Consider the following 15,273-nt stretch of genomic DNA (forward strand, 5'->3'; position numbering starts at 1 on the left):
CACATACAGGAAAACCTGGGCTCTTCAATTAGGCTGTAGTATAAAATGTGGGTTGGAAAAGAGGTAAGCACTGAGAAGGAAAAGGAAGAGTGGGAGTCAGCCAGGAAAGGTCTTAGAAATAATCCTAAGACATATGAATTTTATGCCGAATATGATGGGAAACTACTAATACTATGACTTCCATGTTATGATAAATATCTCTTCAGTTTATTTTCTTTCTAAGTTAGTCACATTAAAAGTTTTATAATATCACATGGTGTCTAAATTAAAATATAAGCAGTCCGGAAGTTTTTCTGTTCACAAAAACCGCAATATAAAAACTCCAGTCTTTGCTGAGGGTGAGAAAAATAAACAGAAACTTTGAAGCAGAAAACTAAGGGAATGTCCTGTCCTTTATCGTGTGTGACTTGGATATGCTGTTCCCTCTTTTCTGGGATGCCATCATTCTCCTTTTCCTCCTGAAGTACTTCTGTTAACCTTCAGACACAACGCAAATATTTTCTCCTTTGAGAAACCTTTCTTGGCTTCTACAAGATTTTATTATTTTTATTCCCTGCTCTGATATCACCTTACATAGACCTCCTTTTAAAAACGTAAGGCTGTGTGTCTACAAGTCTTTTGCTCTCTTAGCTCTTCACTCAAGTTAATCACCCTGTTGGTTATAAATTAGCATGGAACAGTTACACTAAAGCCATTTTATGTTATTTTATTATATATTATATGGTTAAATTAGCTACATAGTTTCAGAGAAAAAAAACAAGGGATTTTGATACATGCAAGATATAAGAGTTAGGTATGTGCACTCATTTATGCTTTCATAGAGAAATCATTTTGAAGACTGTGTCAGCCATGGTCTATATGGACACACCCCCATACCCACCTCCTACATCGTCTCTCATAATGTTAGAGCTGGGAACATGCATGCACATTCCACAGACCCCTGTGCCAGCTGGATCCCAGTTGGATCTGCCAATGAGAGGCACTTATAAGGATTAAAAGGTAAAAACATGTGGAAGCTGTTTCATTTTGTTTTTCGTGCTTCTAGTAGGGGAGTCTGAGGGAGCAGAGACTCCCAAGCTTCTGATCTACACTGTGGCAGTTGTTTAAGTCTGGCATGCAGTGGTTACACCAACAGCAGCAACAGTTTCCAGGAGTGTCAGTAGAATGTTAGCTCCCGGGTTATCATAGATTTCTTCCTTCATGCTTCTCCAGCGCTAAGGTCAGTAGTGGTTTCCTGCAGTTACTATCTCTGAAAAACAGCACTTTTACGTTTTCATTACTCTGGACATTTAATAAATTCCTAATCATTTTCCTGTTTTAAAATCTCTTTTGCTTGAAATAGATATAATGACTAGTGTAATGCAGGGGAGAAAAGATGGTGGCATTGAGTAGGATGGCAGCAGTGGTGATGGAGAAATGTGCAGAGTTGAGCTGTATTTTGTGGCAAGCCAACATGATGATGGATTGGATGTAAGCAGAGAGGTAAAGAGAAGAATCACAGATGATTTTTATTTCGTGCTTTGAGAATCTGGTGTATTTACCGAGATAGAGAAGAACTGAAGAGAAAAAAATTGGATAATAAATGTAACGGCATTGAAATTACAACTATGAGCATTTAGAATGTCAGAAAAATGCCTTATGGAAGCAGCCTTTATAAGATTAGCAGAGTTGAAGAAAAAGACAAGAAAGAGACCATGCTTATAAAATTTTAAAAGGCAGATTAGATTAGTGGCTGTAAGTGTGGGCTCCAGAATCAGACCACTTTATTAGGATTTTATGTTACTTTGAGAGTTTTATTTTTAATTCACAAATATAATAAGAATTACATAAACACACATGTGCCTACCACCTAAATTGACAAGGGAGGATGAAAAGAAATAAGAACAATAATCTAATCTACCACCTACCGTTTTATTGTATTTGCTTCAGCTCCTTTTTATATATACAAGAAATAAAGCATTACAGTTAAAGCTGTCCTCTGTATCATATCCTTAGCACTTGTTTCCCTCCTACTATCGTGAATTAAACAAGGTGTTTATTTTTTCAGTCTGGATTTTAATATTTTGAATACATATATACACATCCATAAGTAATACACAACTTTATGTGTTGTTTTAATTTTACCTCCTTTGTGTGTGTCTACATACACACATACATACATATATATATATATATATATTCCTGCAGATTTTTAAAAAGTTTTTTATAGCTATGTAGTTGTATGTATATAGTAATATAATAACTATCACAAGTTCTTAATCTCCCTAACCATAAGTTTTTTCATCCATCAAATGGAACAAAATGATATAACACCTATCTCATAGGTTATTTTAAAAGTTAAAAGATTTCATCCAAGTGATGCTTGGCAACCAAAGTCTGACACAGTGCTATGCCCCTAATAAATGCAGGCTATTGTATAGCAGAGATGTTAGAGAAAGAACACTGTTATTTAGAGAGTCTTAAGGAAGGTCCAGTGGGACTGGCATGTGGCCTGAGCATATGGCACCTCTAAACCATCTCTGCTCTGCCAATATGTTTGCAATAAACTATACTATCCATGGATATTGCTACTAGTTAAACTGAAGTGTTGTATCCTATTTGACTGTGAAACTCCAAAAGTAAAATTGTGCTCATCTGTGCTAATCATCTCTGTATCACTAGTGCCTAGTACGGTGCCTGGTCTAGAAGAGGTTTTTAGCAAATATTTCCTGAATGAATAAATGAATGAAATCTATTACACTCACCATGCAAACAGAAAATTCTTTTCTATGTGAAAAATAACAGAGAAGATTTTTTAGAGCAAATTTGAGAAAATAAAACTGTTTAACATTGCAGTTGATACAGGTACTCTTACTCGATGTTCGAACTTGTCACAAACTACAAATCTAAATGACCCAATATGATAATTAAATTCTCAAGAAAAGAATGGAAGGCAAGGACAAAAAGATGATAAAATATCATAGAATTTTCCCTAAACAAGGGAACATCTGTTTGGGTGTCATACATATTATATAAAAATAATTCATTAATAAAATAGAGTAATAACCAATTCATTTGCGTACACAAAATACTGTATATTTTGTCATAAAAACACAGTATAGCAGTGTTTTTACCTGTATTTAATAATTTCAAAATGGGTGCTTTAAACACTAACATTTCACTGTACACATTCATGAAATTTGTGACTCAGAACACGTTTTTTAAATGGTGCCTTCATTTCATAGTACTGTTTTCAATAATGTGCAAATATTTAAACAACTTAAATATAAAATATTCACTTATATTTTTAATGGACGTGGTATCTCAATCTATTTGTGTCACTCGAAATTACAACATAATTTCTTAAGTAAGATGCATATTGAGTTATGTAACACATAAAAAGTTATAAAATAAATTGTGACCACACTTGGCTAAATATAGAATGCAGTAAATATCTGATGGGCATCCACACATTATAGAAATTAGACATTCAACCCTATATAGTAATTTTAAAACTGCAGACAAATGCCTTTAAATCAATATCATTAAAAATCAGTTACAACAACTACAATGACAATGAAATCTCTGTACAATGAAAATATTTCTGAATCACAGATGATAATCAAACTATTTTGAACAAGGCTAAACACCAAAACAGTTCAACATAATTTAGTAATTGGGGCAACTCTTGAGAGATATTTGTTTTTAATCAAAGCAAATTTATTTGGAAAAATTTTCCTCCACATTTTACCTCAGGTTAATTTATAAATTTTCTCCTGCTCTTCCCTATTCTTCATTTTAAGGCTGTGTTTTAAATGTTATACCACTGAGATTTTACTTCTAAAATCTGACATATCTAAATGCTGCTACATTGCATACATGATTAAAGTATTAAATGCATTTAAATGTATGTATCCCATATTAACATTCCAAACACATATAAAACTATTATCAACAGCATGTGACTTTCTTTTCCTTTCTTTTTTTTTTTTTTTTTTTTTTTTGAGATAGGTTCTGTCTGTTACACAGGCTGGACTACAGTGGCATGATTTTAGCTCACTGCAGCTTCAAACTCTTGGGCCCAAATAATTCTTCCGCCTCAGCCTCTCTAGTAACTTTTTTTTTAGAGAGAGAGACAGGGTTTCACTTTGTTGCCCAGGCTATTTTCTAGATGTCTATAAAAAAAAATTAGCCCTGCAAAGTGTTCTAGAAAGGGTTTTTCTTTTCAGAATATCCACATTCTCCAAGTAGCAAGTCAGAATATAAGGCATGTATTTGCCATTAAACCTTTCTGTTAGAAATGTAAACATGAAATTGCCTAATAGAGACCTATCTCAGATGCTAAATAGAATTATTTATAACATCTTTGGAATATAATTATGTGAGCTACACTTAACCATCTGGCATTTTGTTTCTTGCAGACAATTTGCAATAGCGTAGAAAAATATTTTGTTTGTGTTTCTTATCAAACAGATATGCAAAAGTTCTGCTTAGAGAGTAATAGCATTTTATTCTAACTTTCAAAATAAGGTAGTCCATTTGCGGCAGTTTGATATAGAAGTAAACAAAAATTTTTAATATTAATAAAACACCAGCACATACACTGAAAGCATCTAAGAAATTCAAAATATAAAACACACACCAAGTAATGACCATATGAGTGGTAACACATTGAATAAAGGTCCTTTGAAGAAGTTGGAGAGTTATGATTACCGAGCAGGCTAGATAATTAAATAATTAAACATTTTGATTGAAAAATATATGTAGTTCATTAAAATAGGGACTCTAACTCCACTTCTCTAGCTAAGCTTCTATTCACATGCCAAGTTTGTTCTTTAATTAGAAAAAAAGACTGACATTAACTTCAATGCAACATAATAATTCATAATAATGATGGTATATTATTCTCTTGAGCTTGCAGGAATATAGCACATGACATATGGCATGATACAGGCACCTGTGTGATCCTTTGGGGACTTAGGTGGTACATATTAATTAGCACCTGGAAAATAAAATCTGTTTCCTTCTGAGAAAAGCTACCGCAGTGTTTATTGGCTTAAGCCCTCAAAGAAATTAAATGAAATATTGTTAGGCTGTGTCTGCACTCATTAAAACTTTGTCTAGATGTAAGCACTGAATCAAATGCCTCTGAGTTAATTCTTGATTGAATCGTGCATAAGACAGCAGAGTAATCGTGCATTTCTTTGGCCTTGATGATTGGATTTTGGCGTTAAAAAATCCATCAAAATTACCATTTTGGTTACAGAAAATTATATAATTGTATAATTTAAACAAAATAATCTAACCAGAAGCATTAAAATTTGAAGCCACTTCATTTTCTTAAATGCTGCTTGAAACTGCCTCAATTTAACCCTTTTATTTGTAAATTCAGATTAAATCCAAATATAAGATTATAAACGTCTTAAGAAATATGTCATCTTGCAATAATCACGATACCTAGATTCTTGACAGTCCCAGGCCTGCTAAAGGCACTTTAGTGTGTATATCTTTGTCAGACAATGGAACGATATTATGAAACTAAAACTCTGGCTGATTAACAGATCATTTAAATTGAGACTGATAGATCTTAAAATTACTTCTCGGGGGAAAAATTACAATGTTAGAGTGTACCTAGAAAACAGAAACTTGAGTAGACACGGTAATGACCAGAAAAGGCTATCTTTTATACATTTCTTTTGCTGCGCTTCAAATTCATGCCACCTAAAATTGTGAAGTGCACAAAACAAATCTACTTAACTGAAAAGTATTTTCAATGAATAGGATGCTTAGAACTCTGTGAGGGTTTTTAAGGTCTTTCTGAATAGCAAATTCTAATGAGGCTTTTTAAAGTTGATAATTTAAACTCATAAAAGAAATAAAAACTCACTAGTGTGGCTGGGCAGAATATTTATTTTCTCAAATATTGTATTGTTTGTTTGTTTTTTCCCTGCACTGTATCCATGGTCCTGTGATGAAACTGTTATGTTGCTGATATTTTTATTGGAATATGTGGGCCAACTTCCTTTCCACTCAACATATGGATTGGTAGTTTAAAATAATTCCTTTCTATTAAGCAAATGTGCGGCTAAGGCACATTTAAATAGCCCATTAAACCAATGAAATGACAATGTGTTACCCTCAGAGAAAGCTTTATTTTTGGAGTAATCAATTACACATATCACAGAATGTCTCATGAGAACATTTTTGGCTAGGTCTACCAATTTGTCATACAAATAATTATAGACTTTCATTTGAGGCAAAGATGCTGATTCATCATTAGTAAGATGGTCACAAATAAGTATTTATTTTATTTTTGTGAACATCTATCTTTCTTCTGGGGAAACTTACTATATGTTCTACATTTATTTAATTAAAAAAGTCAATTGGTTATTCTGAATTTTTAAAAATAACATAAAACTGTGGTTCTAAATCACAGCACCTGCTTTTCTTTTTTTAATTGAAATTATGTAAGCATTTAGAGAAGGAAAGTGTAAGACCTGTGGTTTCTGGTCTCTTTTTACTGTTTGTAAGACTACTTGTCATGAGATTCCACAATGGTGCACTTGCCTTTTCATGATCTTTAGATATCTTCAAACTTTACCTACATATATACACCATTGTTGGAGGGGCTACCATCATCAGGAATGATGTCATTTGTTTCTTCGAACCCTTTTATTATACCAAAAAAAAAAAGGCAGACTGCACAGTCTGATCAATTTTGGAGAAATATGTAAAAATTTCCAATTATATCACTTTCTAGAATGAAAATAGTCTGATTTTTTTTTTTTCAGCACTCAGTGTAAGAACAAAGAACTGAATACAGTGAGCCCAGAAGAGAAACATGCCTCATCATTTTTATTAGCTTTGGAACTGTGGACAAGTCACTCAACCTAGTTTTCTCATTTTTAAATGTGTTGTTGTGGGAATTAAAAAAAAAAATACATGGGAAAATTCTAGAACACCAGTGCCTGGCATGTAGCAAGCGCAAATATAAGCTGCAACTGAATTGTTTTCTTAGGGATAAAATGGGTCCACTTTTCTTTTCTCCTAATGATTCCATTAATAACAAAGATTTATGTCTTTCTTGTTACTGTGACTCTTCAATCTATCTAGAAATGTCAACTAGCATTTTCTTGGAACCTACGTTGGAACCTACGATTAACGTAGATTGGAAATTCTTAAACATCAGTGTGTGTAAGAAACATCCAGAAATCCTGCTGAAGACGTAGATTCCTAGCCCTGTCTTTCTAAATTTCACATTTTGAGAAACGGTAATTTAGATTGTTTAGTTAACACTGGCCTAACTTGCCCTCTCACAGAAATAGTTTGCTCAATGTCCTTCTTCCTGACTTCTGGTGTTCTGTAAGGACTCTCCTCACGTTCTCTCAAGTACGCAGTCTTTGTTTCCTTTGCCCGAATTCCTGGGGACAGTTTTGTTTATCAGGTACAGTCAGAGAAAGAACTAGCCTTGAATTAAAACCAGCCCATGCAACATCTGATAGAATGGCTGGTTACATAGAATGCACTGGAAAAGATCATTTATAACCCTGTCTCCTCAGGGAAAAGCAAGATATACTGCATGAGAAAGCAGAGAAGCTTAAATTCCAGTGGTGCTTTTGTTACTAACTAAATACACGACTATGTCCAAGTTTCTTATTCGCTTTGGGTTTAGTTATTACATCTGGTGGGGTAACTGATAGTGCCTTCTCTGGCTGAAGGCAAGATCTCAGGGCTTAGACCAGAATCCTTCTTAGGCTTTCTTTTGATTCTGAGACTTACGCTTTTCCATAAAGGGCAGTATTTAATGCATACCCTGCCTGAACATAAATTTCACTGTTACGCCTTTGCCACATTTTCTTCAGAGAATATTCATGATTCATTATTTCCTAGGCACGATTCTATGTATGAAAGATTGTGAGAAGCACCAGGCATATGGACAACTCAGCAACAATTTAAACCTACTACCAATTCACATAACACTTGCTATTAACTTACTCAGGATTTTATTTATTTGGATCTATTGGGGGTGGGGTGGGGAGGGGAGTGAAATGATATACATTTGGAGGCACTCTCAGGTAATCACACTATAGAAGTAATGCTGCTAGTTAAGAGGTTTGTTGCAAAGATGTAAAGCAGCATGTATAGAATTTTGGACATCTGCTTTAGTTATAATTAATTTCTCCACGTATCTCTTAATAGACTAATAAAAACCATAGTTAACTACAGTTTTCAAATAGCAAATAACATTTAATTTAGAGGTGAGGAATACAGAAGAAGGTTTTTGTCTATACAATGTGACTTACCTAGGTACGCAATCTTTAAACAAAGGTGAAGAAGAAACATATTTTCTGCTCTCAATGCTATTGCAGGTTATGGGAATAAATTCATTTAGAAATTTGCTCTAAAATAGTGAACTATCAAACTGATAATAGTTTGCCTTTCTTTGTTTTAATTTCATCTGTAAATGAATAACAGGAATGAACACATCAACCTGTGGTTAAATATTTAAGTTCTTCTGGTATAAGACTTTCTGGCATTTGGGCTCACATGCACCTGCATGTGTATTCCCACCTCTTTTCTGATGATCTCTGAAGAGGAAGAAAGATCATGAATGTCTCGGTATGCACAAGCCTGTTTATTTCTAGCCCTTTCCTATACACATTCTTCAACATGGCAAATGTTTTCAAACAAATACATTGGTAAAAAATAATATTGTAAGGTAGTTTCATTTTTCATCTAAAAATATGTGCACACGCAATTTCCATGAAAATGGGTTTCTGCTTGAATTATCTAGCTAATTGCCTCAATTCCGTGCTTTGCCTTGAGTGTATAAAAATAATTTAGGGTAGCAAGTGTTGAACCTTATAAATCAATTAATGAATATTGATTAATTATCTTCCCTCAACTTTAGTTTGTCTTTAAACTAAGACTAGGTTTATGCTCATCCATAAAAAGTGAAAATTTAAATATACACACACTATTTGCAATGTTGCTCTGGTGGTGTATGATGGGGAAGTATGTTTGAATTAGGTAGAGAAAATTTATATGAAATACTCTGAGGCTATGTTTCCTAAGGGGAATTGCTTTATCCAGTATATGAAAACCATTTTTCAAATAAACTTCTAAAGATAAACGAGAACTTTAACCTGATACTTAATAGGTAGAATGTTAGTGTTTGGGAGAATAATAATAATTGCTAGAGCTATTCAACGACAATGTCAATATAAAAAACTTAGTTTTCCACATGAGAGAAGAATTGAAGTGTAGATGAGACACTCTCTTACAGTAACCCTGTAGAAACTTAGAAGCATGAATATTTTCTAGATTTCCATCTTAGTCACAATTAAGGATAAAGAAGAAAAAATACCAAAAGTTTCTTCATAGTATTAAGGAGCTTTTATTGATAAAAACAACTATTTCTTTCATAGTAAGTTCTTTTTGTCAGAGGCAGAAATAGAAATTTGATGCTTTAGAAGATATTTTGGGTTTCAAAGAGAAACTTTGCTACTTTACTGTGGAAAATATATAGTACTCTGTGAAAGCTGCCTTACAGCAAGGAGTTTCAGAAAAGATACAAGAAAGAAAACCAATGTGAGATGCTTTCATTTTAGAGTAGTCCCTGTTTCAGTGTTTCCAAAAGAAACAAGAGAAAAAGTAGTAAGATACATTTTTTCTCCCTCTTAAGACATACATCACTCCTGAAATTCTTAGAAAATCAACTGAGGCAAATTAGGGGTTTCAAAGCTAGTCACCTTGTAAGTTGTTAGGAAAAAAATTTGCATTTAAATTGCTCTGTGTAGCTACCTTGAGATTTTTCCCTGGAATGCTTATGGCTCTTTTTTCATCAATACTTAAAAAAATACAATTTCATAACCAGTGTATTACTACATCTAGTTGTGTTAGGAAGAGAAACTTCATTTCATAAAATAGAAACATTCAAAGTGGTTTAGGTCAACCAATCACTCAGTCACAATACTTGAATTCTTCATATTGAACACTTAATAGTGAAGTTAATCGGAACCATACCAACTCTTCATTTCTTTTACAGAAACTAGGTCATTAATAGCTCTATCAGAGAGAATAAACTGTGTTCCTATATGCTCTGCCCATAGGAACAAAGATACTCTGGAACTTCTTGAAACTTTCTCCTCAAAATAGTGTGTGTGTACGTGTGTGTGTGTATATATATATACACACACATATATAAAATATCAGATTTCTTTTTAATAGGTAATTCTTAAGTCCTATTTCAATAACTTGCTTTACATAGTCAGAAATGTAGATACAAAAAATATTAAATGTGCAAAATGTTCTTTTTATATTTACATTTAAAAAATACAATGTAATAATAGCTTTATACTTGTCAAAAAGCCATGGAGGAAATTAAGCCTTCAATGTCAGAAAATCTGGTTAAATTAGAGCTTTTGCTTGTGGAATTGTAAGCAAACTTTAAAAAATGCTCAGAGTTTTCTCAATTCTTCCCATTCAAGACACTCCTGAACACATCAAGTCCTGCTTTGAAGTAAACCTGAGCCGAATTAATGCTGCTCAACACCTCTGACAGGGCTTCCTGAAGGGTCTCATTTGATGCAAGGGGTTTGCAGTGTTCCCAAGCCTCCACAAGTATTGAAAACCGGCTTGTCTTTTCATCAAGGTGGTACAGGATGTTTCTGAAAAGAAATACAAAATGCGTAAATGTTTCATGCGCAATGCTATTTTTCCATCAAACGTTGGAGTGAATATTTCTAAGAGTCAGTGATGTTTTCAATAAATGAATAAATTATAAAATATGACTATTTTTCAACTCCTAATGAATTAACAAATTTAGACATTGATCACCAATAGTTTCCCATACTGATGAGAGAGAGAGAGATGATCAGACATTATGTGCCTCCTGATGGAAGTACACAACACTATCTATGACACAGAAAAAAAAGCAGTTTTCATAGCAAAAGAAAATTGTATATGAATCTGATGATGCAAGAAACAGAAAAAAATGTTAAATTATACTACGATGTATCATTAACAAAATATAGATGTGGAAAACTTTATAAGACAAATGACCCAGTTTATTCAACAAATAAATTGCAATACAATATATAATGCAGGGGGAACCTATAGACCAGGGTTTCTCAATGTCACCCTCTTACTAGTCTCGCTAGATAATTCTCTATTGTGGGCGCCTTGTGTATTGTAGGATGTTTTGCAGTATCCCTGGCCTCCACACACAAGATATCAGTAGCACTCCTCCTTTCGTGTAAAAACCAAACATGTTTCTGAATATTGACAAAATATCCCTAATAGAGCAAAATTGTCCCTAAAAAAAAAAAAGAAAAGAAAACAATCAACCATTCACAAAGCATAGACCTTACTACACTTGTATTTAAACAGTTTAAAATCTAAAAGTAGTGCAAAACTGAACACTAATTATTGGGTGATATTTGGAAATTGCAAATATTTTAGATGTGATAATGGTATCATCAATGTTTTCTAAAAGGGCCCTTATCATTTAGAAATATTAATACACACTGTAATATTTGCGAATGAAATGTTATTATGTCTGGAATTTGCTTCAAATATTTGGAGGGAAGATGAGAGAGTGGAGCTACAGACAGTGTAGAGGCAACACAGTTGACCATTAGTTAATAATTGTGGAAACTGGGTAATAGAATTCATTACACTGTTCTCTCTTCTTTTATATATGTTTGACATCTAGAATACCATCTTCTCACGAGTGTGGAACGCGTAATAAAAGAGTGATCTGTAACTTAGTCAAATTGCTGAGAAAGATAAATTTGATTTGGGAAAGTCTAAGATAGTCACCTTTATTCATTGATAGATACCAATAGATGTATTTTGTTAGAAAGCTAAGAATCATTGCATCATTGTCTTATTTCCAACCCAAACTAGCTAAAATCCCATGGTCTAATAAAAGAGGCAAACATGTAAATAACTTAAATCCATTTTTCTAATTGTTTTAGTAGAGATGTAAGGTCTGGTTATAACAGATGATAGATTGCTACTGGGAAAGGTCAGGAAAAGGTCTAAAACAGAGAATATTTAAACAGTATCTTAAAAGATGAGGGGAGCTACCAGTTACAGAAGTTTAGGAAAGGAAAAAAGCTAAAAGAGATGAAGACAGGATAGCATCCTATGCAGAAGGAATTGGCATAAGCAAAGACACGAAACTATAGAACAGCATGATATCCTTAGTGAAATCCATGTTAGCATTTTCGTAAGATGAGAGTATAGGGCCAGACTGGGCAATGATAGGAGCAGACATGGGAGAACAAGTCATAGCCATATCATACAGGGCCTGGTATACCAAGGTAAAAAGATTAAGCTTGTTCCTATAAGCAATAAGAAACCAGTGAAAGGATGTAAGCAAGAAAGAAAGGTGATTATATTTCATTTTGGAATAATTACGTTAGCTGTAATATAGAGCCTGGAGAACAGAAGACTACTTAGTCCAGACAAAAAGTGACAAAGACTTAAGTTACACAGCGATGACTGAGTTTGAAAAGATGGAATCAGGGCCACAGCACAAAATTTATTAATTTGTAATTTTCTCCAGCACCAGCATTAACTTGATTGAGTTCTTGATCACCATTTCCTCTCTCAGCAATGCTTCACTGTCTCAGCCTTGCCAGCACTTTTCACCATGTACTCTGTAGGCGTTACTGGGGAGTGAAATCTACCTAATCCCCCAAGCCAGAACACTGTAAGTCATTCACTTTCCTTACATATCCAATTGGCTTCTGATATTCATTTATCCGTCTCTGTGTCTTATCTGTTGCGATATCCTGATCCATATTTTCAAGGATATGTTATGATCTCATTGCTTTACACTTCAGAGTGAAGAACATGTTACTTCTGTATCAAGTCTAATTCAATGCTGTGAAGCTAGGAGGTCTTTAGCCACGGTGATTTATTTAATTAAATTTTTATCCGGCTTAGTTCAGTGCTGGGAACTCAGTAGACCCTCAATAATGTTGGTATAAGTTGTATCAATTCAGCTTATTTTGCATTTTAAGCCCTAATTCACTGAAGAACGGTCAATTTTGTATCTTTTCAGAGCAATTTCTGTTGAAATGAGTACATGATGAGTGGTGGTGGGAAAAGAAGATTCTTGAATAGAGAGAGTATTTCAATGATTTTGTTGAAGACAGAAAAATTTAAATGGGAACTATCTCTAATAGTCCAATATCCTTGATCTTCATGCTTATGAGTAAACTTGGCATTGTATTAAGAAAATAGAGCAGTGCAAGAAAGATACTCTCAAAATTCTGAATATTCTTGAATTCAGGTTTATAGTTTGTATTAAGAAAAATATATTCCCTGATTATGGGAGGGAGAAAATTACTTCCCAGGTGGAGTAGCAAGAAGGTTGTGAGCAATGCTCTGGTACAAGGCCTTGTGGAGTGAAGAAGCTCTGGAGCCCAAGGAGCACATAAAAGAGCGATAGAACTGCCTCTGGCACTGGGAACAACTCCACTTGCCTCATCACCAACACTGCTGGATTGACCCACATTCTGGTCCCCTGGCCTGGGAAATAAATGCACACTCTATGCCCATACACACAACTGCTCCAGGCCTCTGTTACAGGTGAGAAATGTGCAATCTGGGAATAAACTGTATGTTCAGTAATTACAAAATTGATTCATCATCCAGCACCAGGAAATGTTAGACTCCATGTATACTCGGAAAATTTTGTCTCTACTTCCAGACACAGAACATTCTTTAAAGCAGACGTTCTCCCTTTGCTATTCTCCAGGTATTCTTAACATTAAAGGGATTTTCAGAAGAAGCCATTCAACCATGCGAATGTAATCATGTAAGAGATTATTTATGTATGTACATATACACATGTATACATGTATTTTCATACAGAGAACTTTTGAAAATGTTTTGATGATATCTCAAAATGACTTAAACAAAATAGCAATAGCAAGAATTAGTGAAATACTTATTGAAAGTTTCCCTAAATATTCGTTTTATTTCATAAAAATGAGAAACCAAATAATTTTAGAGAAACTTTGACTGAACTGTAGAATTGTTCAAAATGGAGATGAAGCTGCCTAGAATATTTTTGTACATGACAGAACCTAAACAAAAGTTAGTTTTTTTCAGGCTAACAAGCTTTTTTGTCATTTAGGAAAAAGAATTGGCTTCTGGTGCCAGGATACATATCAAACATATTTACATTTATAATCTACTATTTAAACAAACATAAATATAAATAGATATATGTATATGTAGTTATATATAAATGAAACAGTCATTTAGTAATCAAGATATTTTAAAGATAAAAGTGGATTAAAAACATTTTAATTATTCAGCCATGTAAAAAATACTGCTTTGTAGACAACCTATACTACTTTACTAATAAGAATAAACTACTACAAAAAATTAATCTTTTTTCATATTTATAGTTTTGAATTCTCTTCCTTCACTTTATGAGTTTCATGTTTATGAATCATTAAATGGCAAATATATTTCCAGAATTTAAGAGAGAGTACAATCTATATTTTTAAAATTGTATCAAACATTTTATTTCCATACGTTGAGGACATATTGTTTAGTATGCTGACAAACAAAAATATTATAATCATTGTTATCAAGAACTATTCCTTAAATGAGTTGCAACATTGCAACTAGTATGTTTAAAGATTCTTAGGCTGTTGTATTGGCTTTTCCACATTTTCAAAACCCAATGGCATGAAGTACATGTCTACATATACATTCTGTGCTTATTAAATGTTAAATATCCATATTCAATTTAGTGATAAGATGTTATTAATAAAATATGCTCATATAAGTTACAGATTAATCCTGTGATGGCAATTCACATAAGCATGAACAGTCTCTAATATATTTTTGTAAAAGGTGTCAATAACTACCATAAAATATCTAGAAGAGATATAATGTGGAAGAATAAAAATACATCCTAAAATGTTCAGGTCTAAAACACAAGAAATTATAATGATTTACTATTTTATAACTGAAAATCAATACGTACATTTCCTAAAGGCCAATGTAATGGAACGTGGACTATGCCAACACTTGCTTCTCCTAACTAGTAAGCAACATAGTAACATGCTTTTATAATGACTGTAAACAAGCCATATGAGCAGAAATGAATCTTTTTTTTGTTTGAGAAATTCTGCAAGTAGCTAAACACATTTTCCATATGCTACATGATTCAAGCAGTAGGCTTGTGGCAAGCTATTATGGAAGATAAACACTCATATCCATTTCTACTCAAATTGGATACAAATCAGCATAAAGCTAGGA

The 15,273-nt window shown here is 33.3% G+C and overlaps 1 protein-coding gene across 1 annotated transcript in view; it reads right to left on the reverse strand.

Annotated features, from left to right (window-relative positions):
- Window positions 1-10,183: 10,183 nt before the first annotated feature.
- Window positions 10,184-15,273, reverse strand: part of NAALADL2 (N-acetylated alpha-linked acidic dipeptidase like 2) — a 971,471-nt gene continuing 966,381 nt past the window's right edge. The window contains exon 14 of the mRNA XM_025377768.1: window positions 10,184-10,649. Within this exon, the coding sequence (XP_025233553.1) occupies window positions 10,451-10,649 (199 nt within the window). The 3' untranslated portion in view covers window positions 10,184-10,450. The remainder of the gene's footprint in view (window positions 10,650-15,273) is intronic.

The sequence above is a fragment of the Theropithecus gelada genome, chromosome 2 (assembly GCF_003255815.1).
Source record: "Theropithecus gelada isolate Dixy chromosome 2, Tgel_1.0, whole genome shotgun sequence".
NCBI lineage: Eukaryota > Metazoa > Chordata > Mammalia > Primates > Cercopithecidae > Theropithecus > Theropithecus gelada.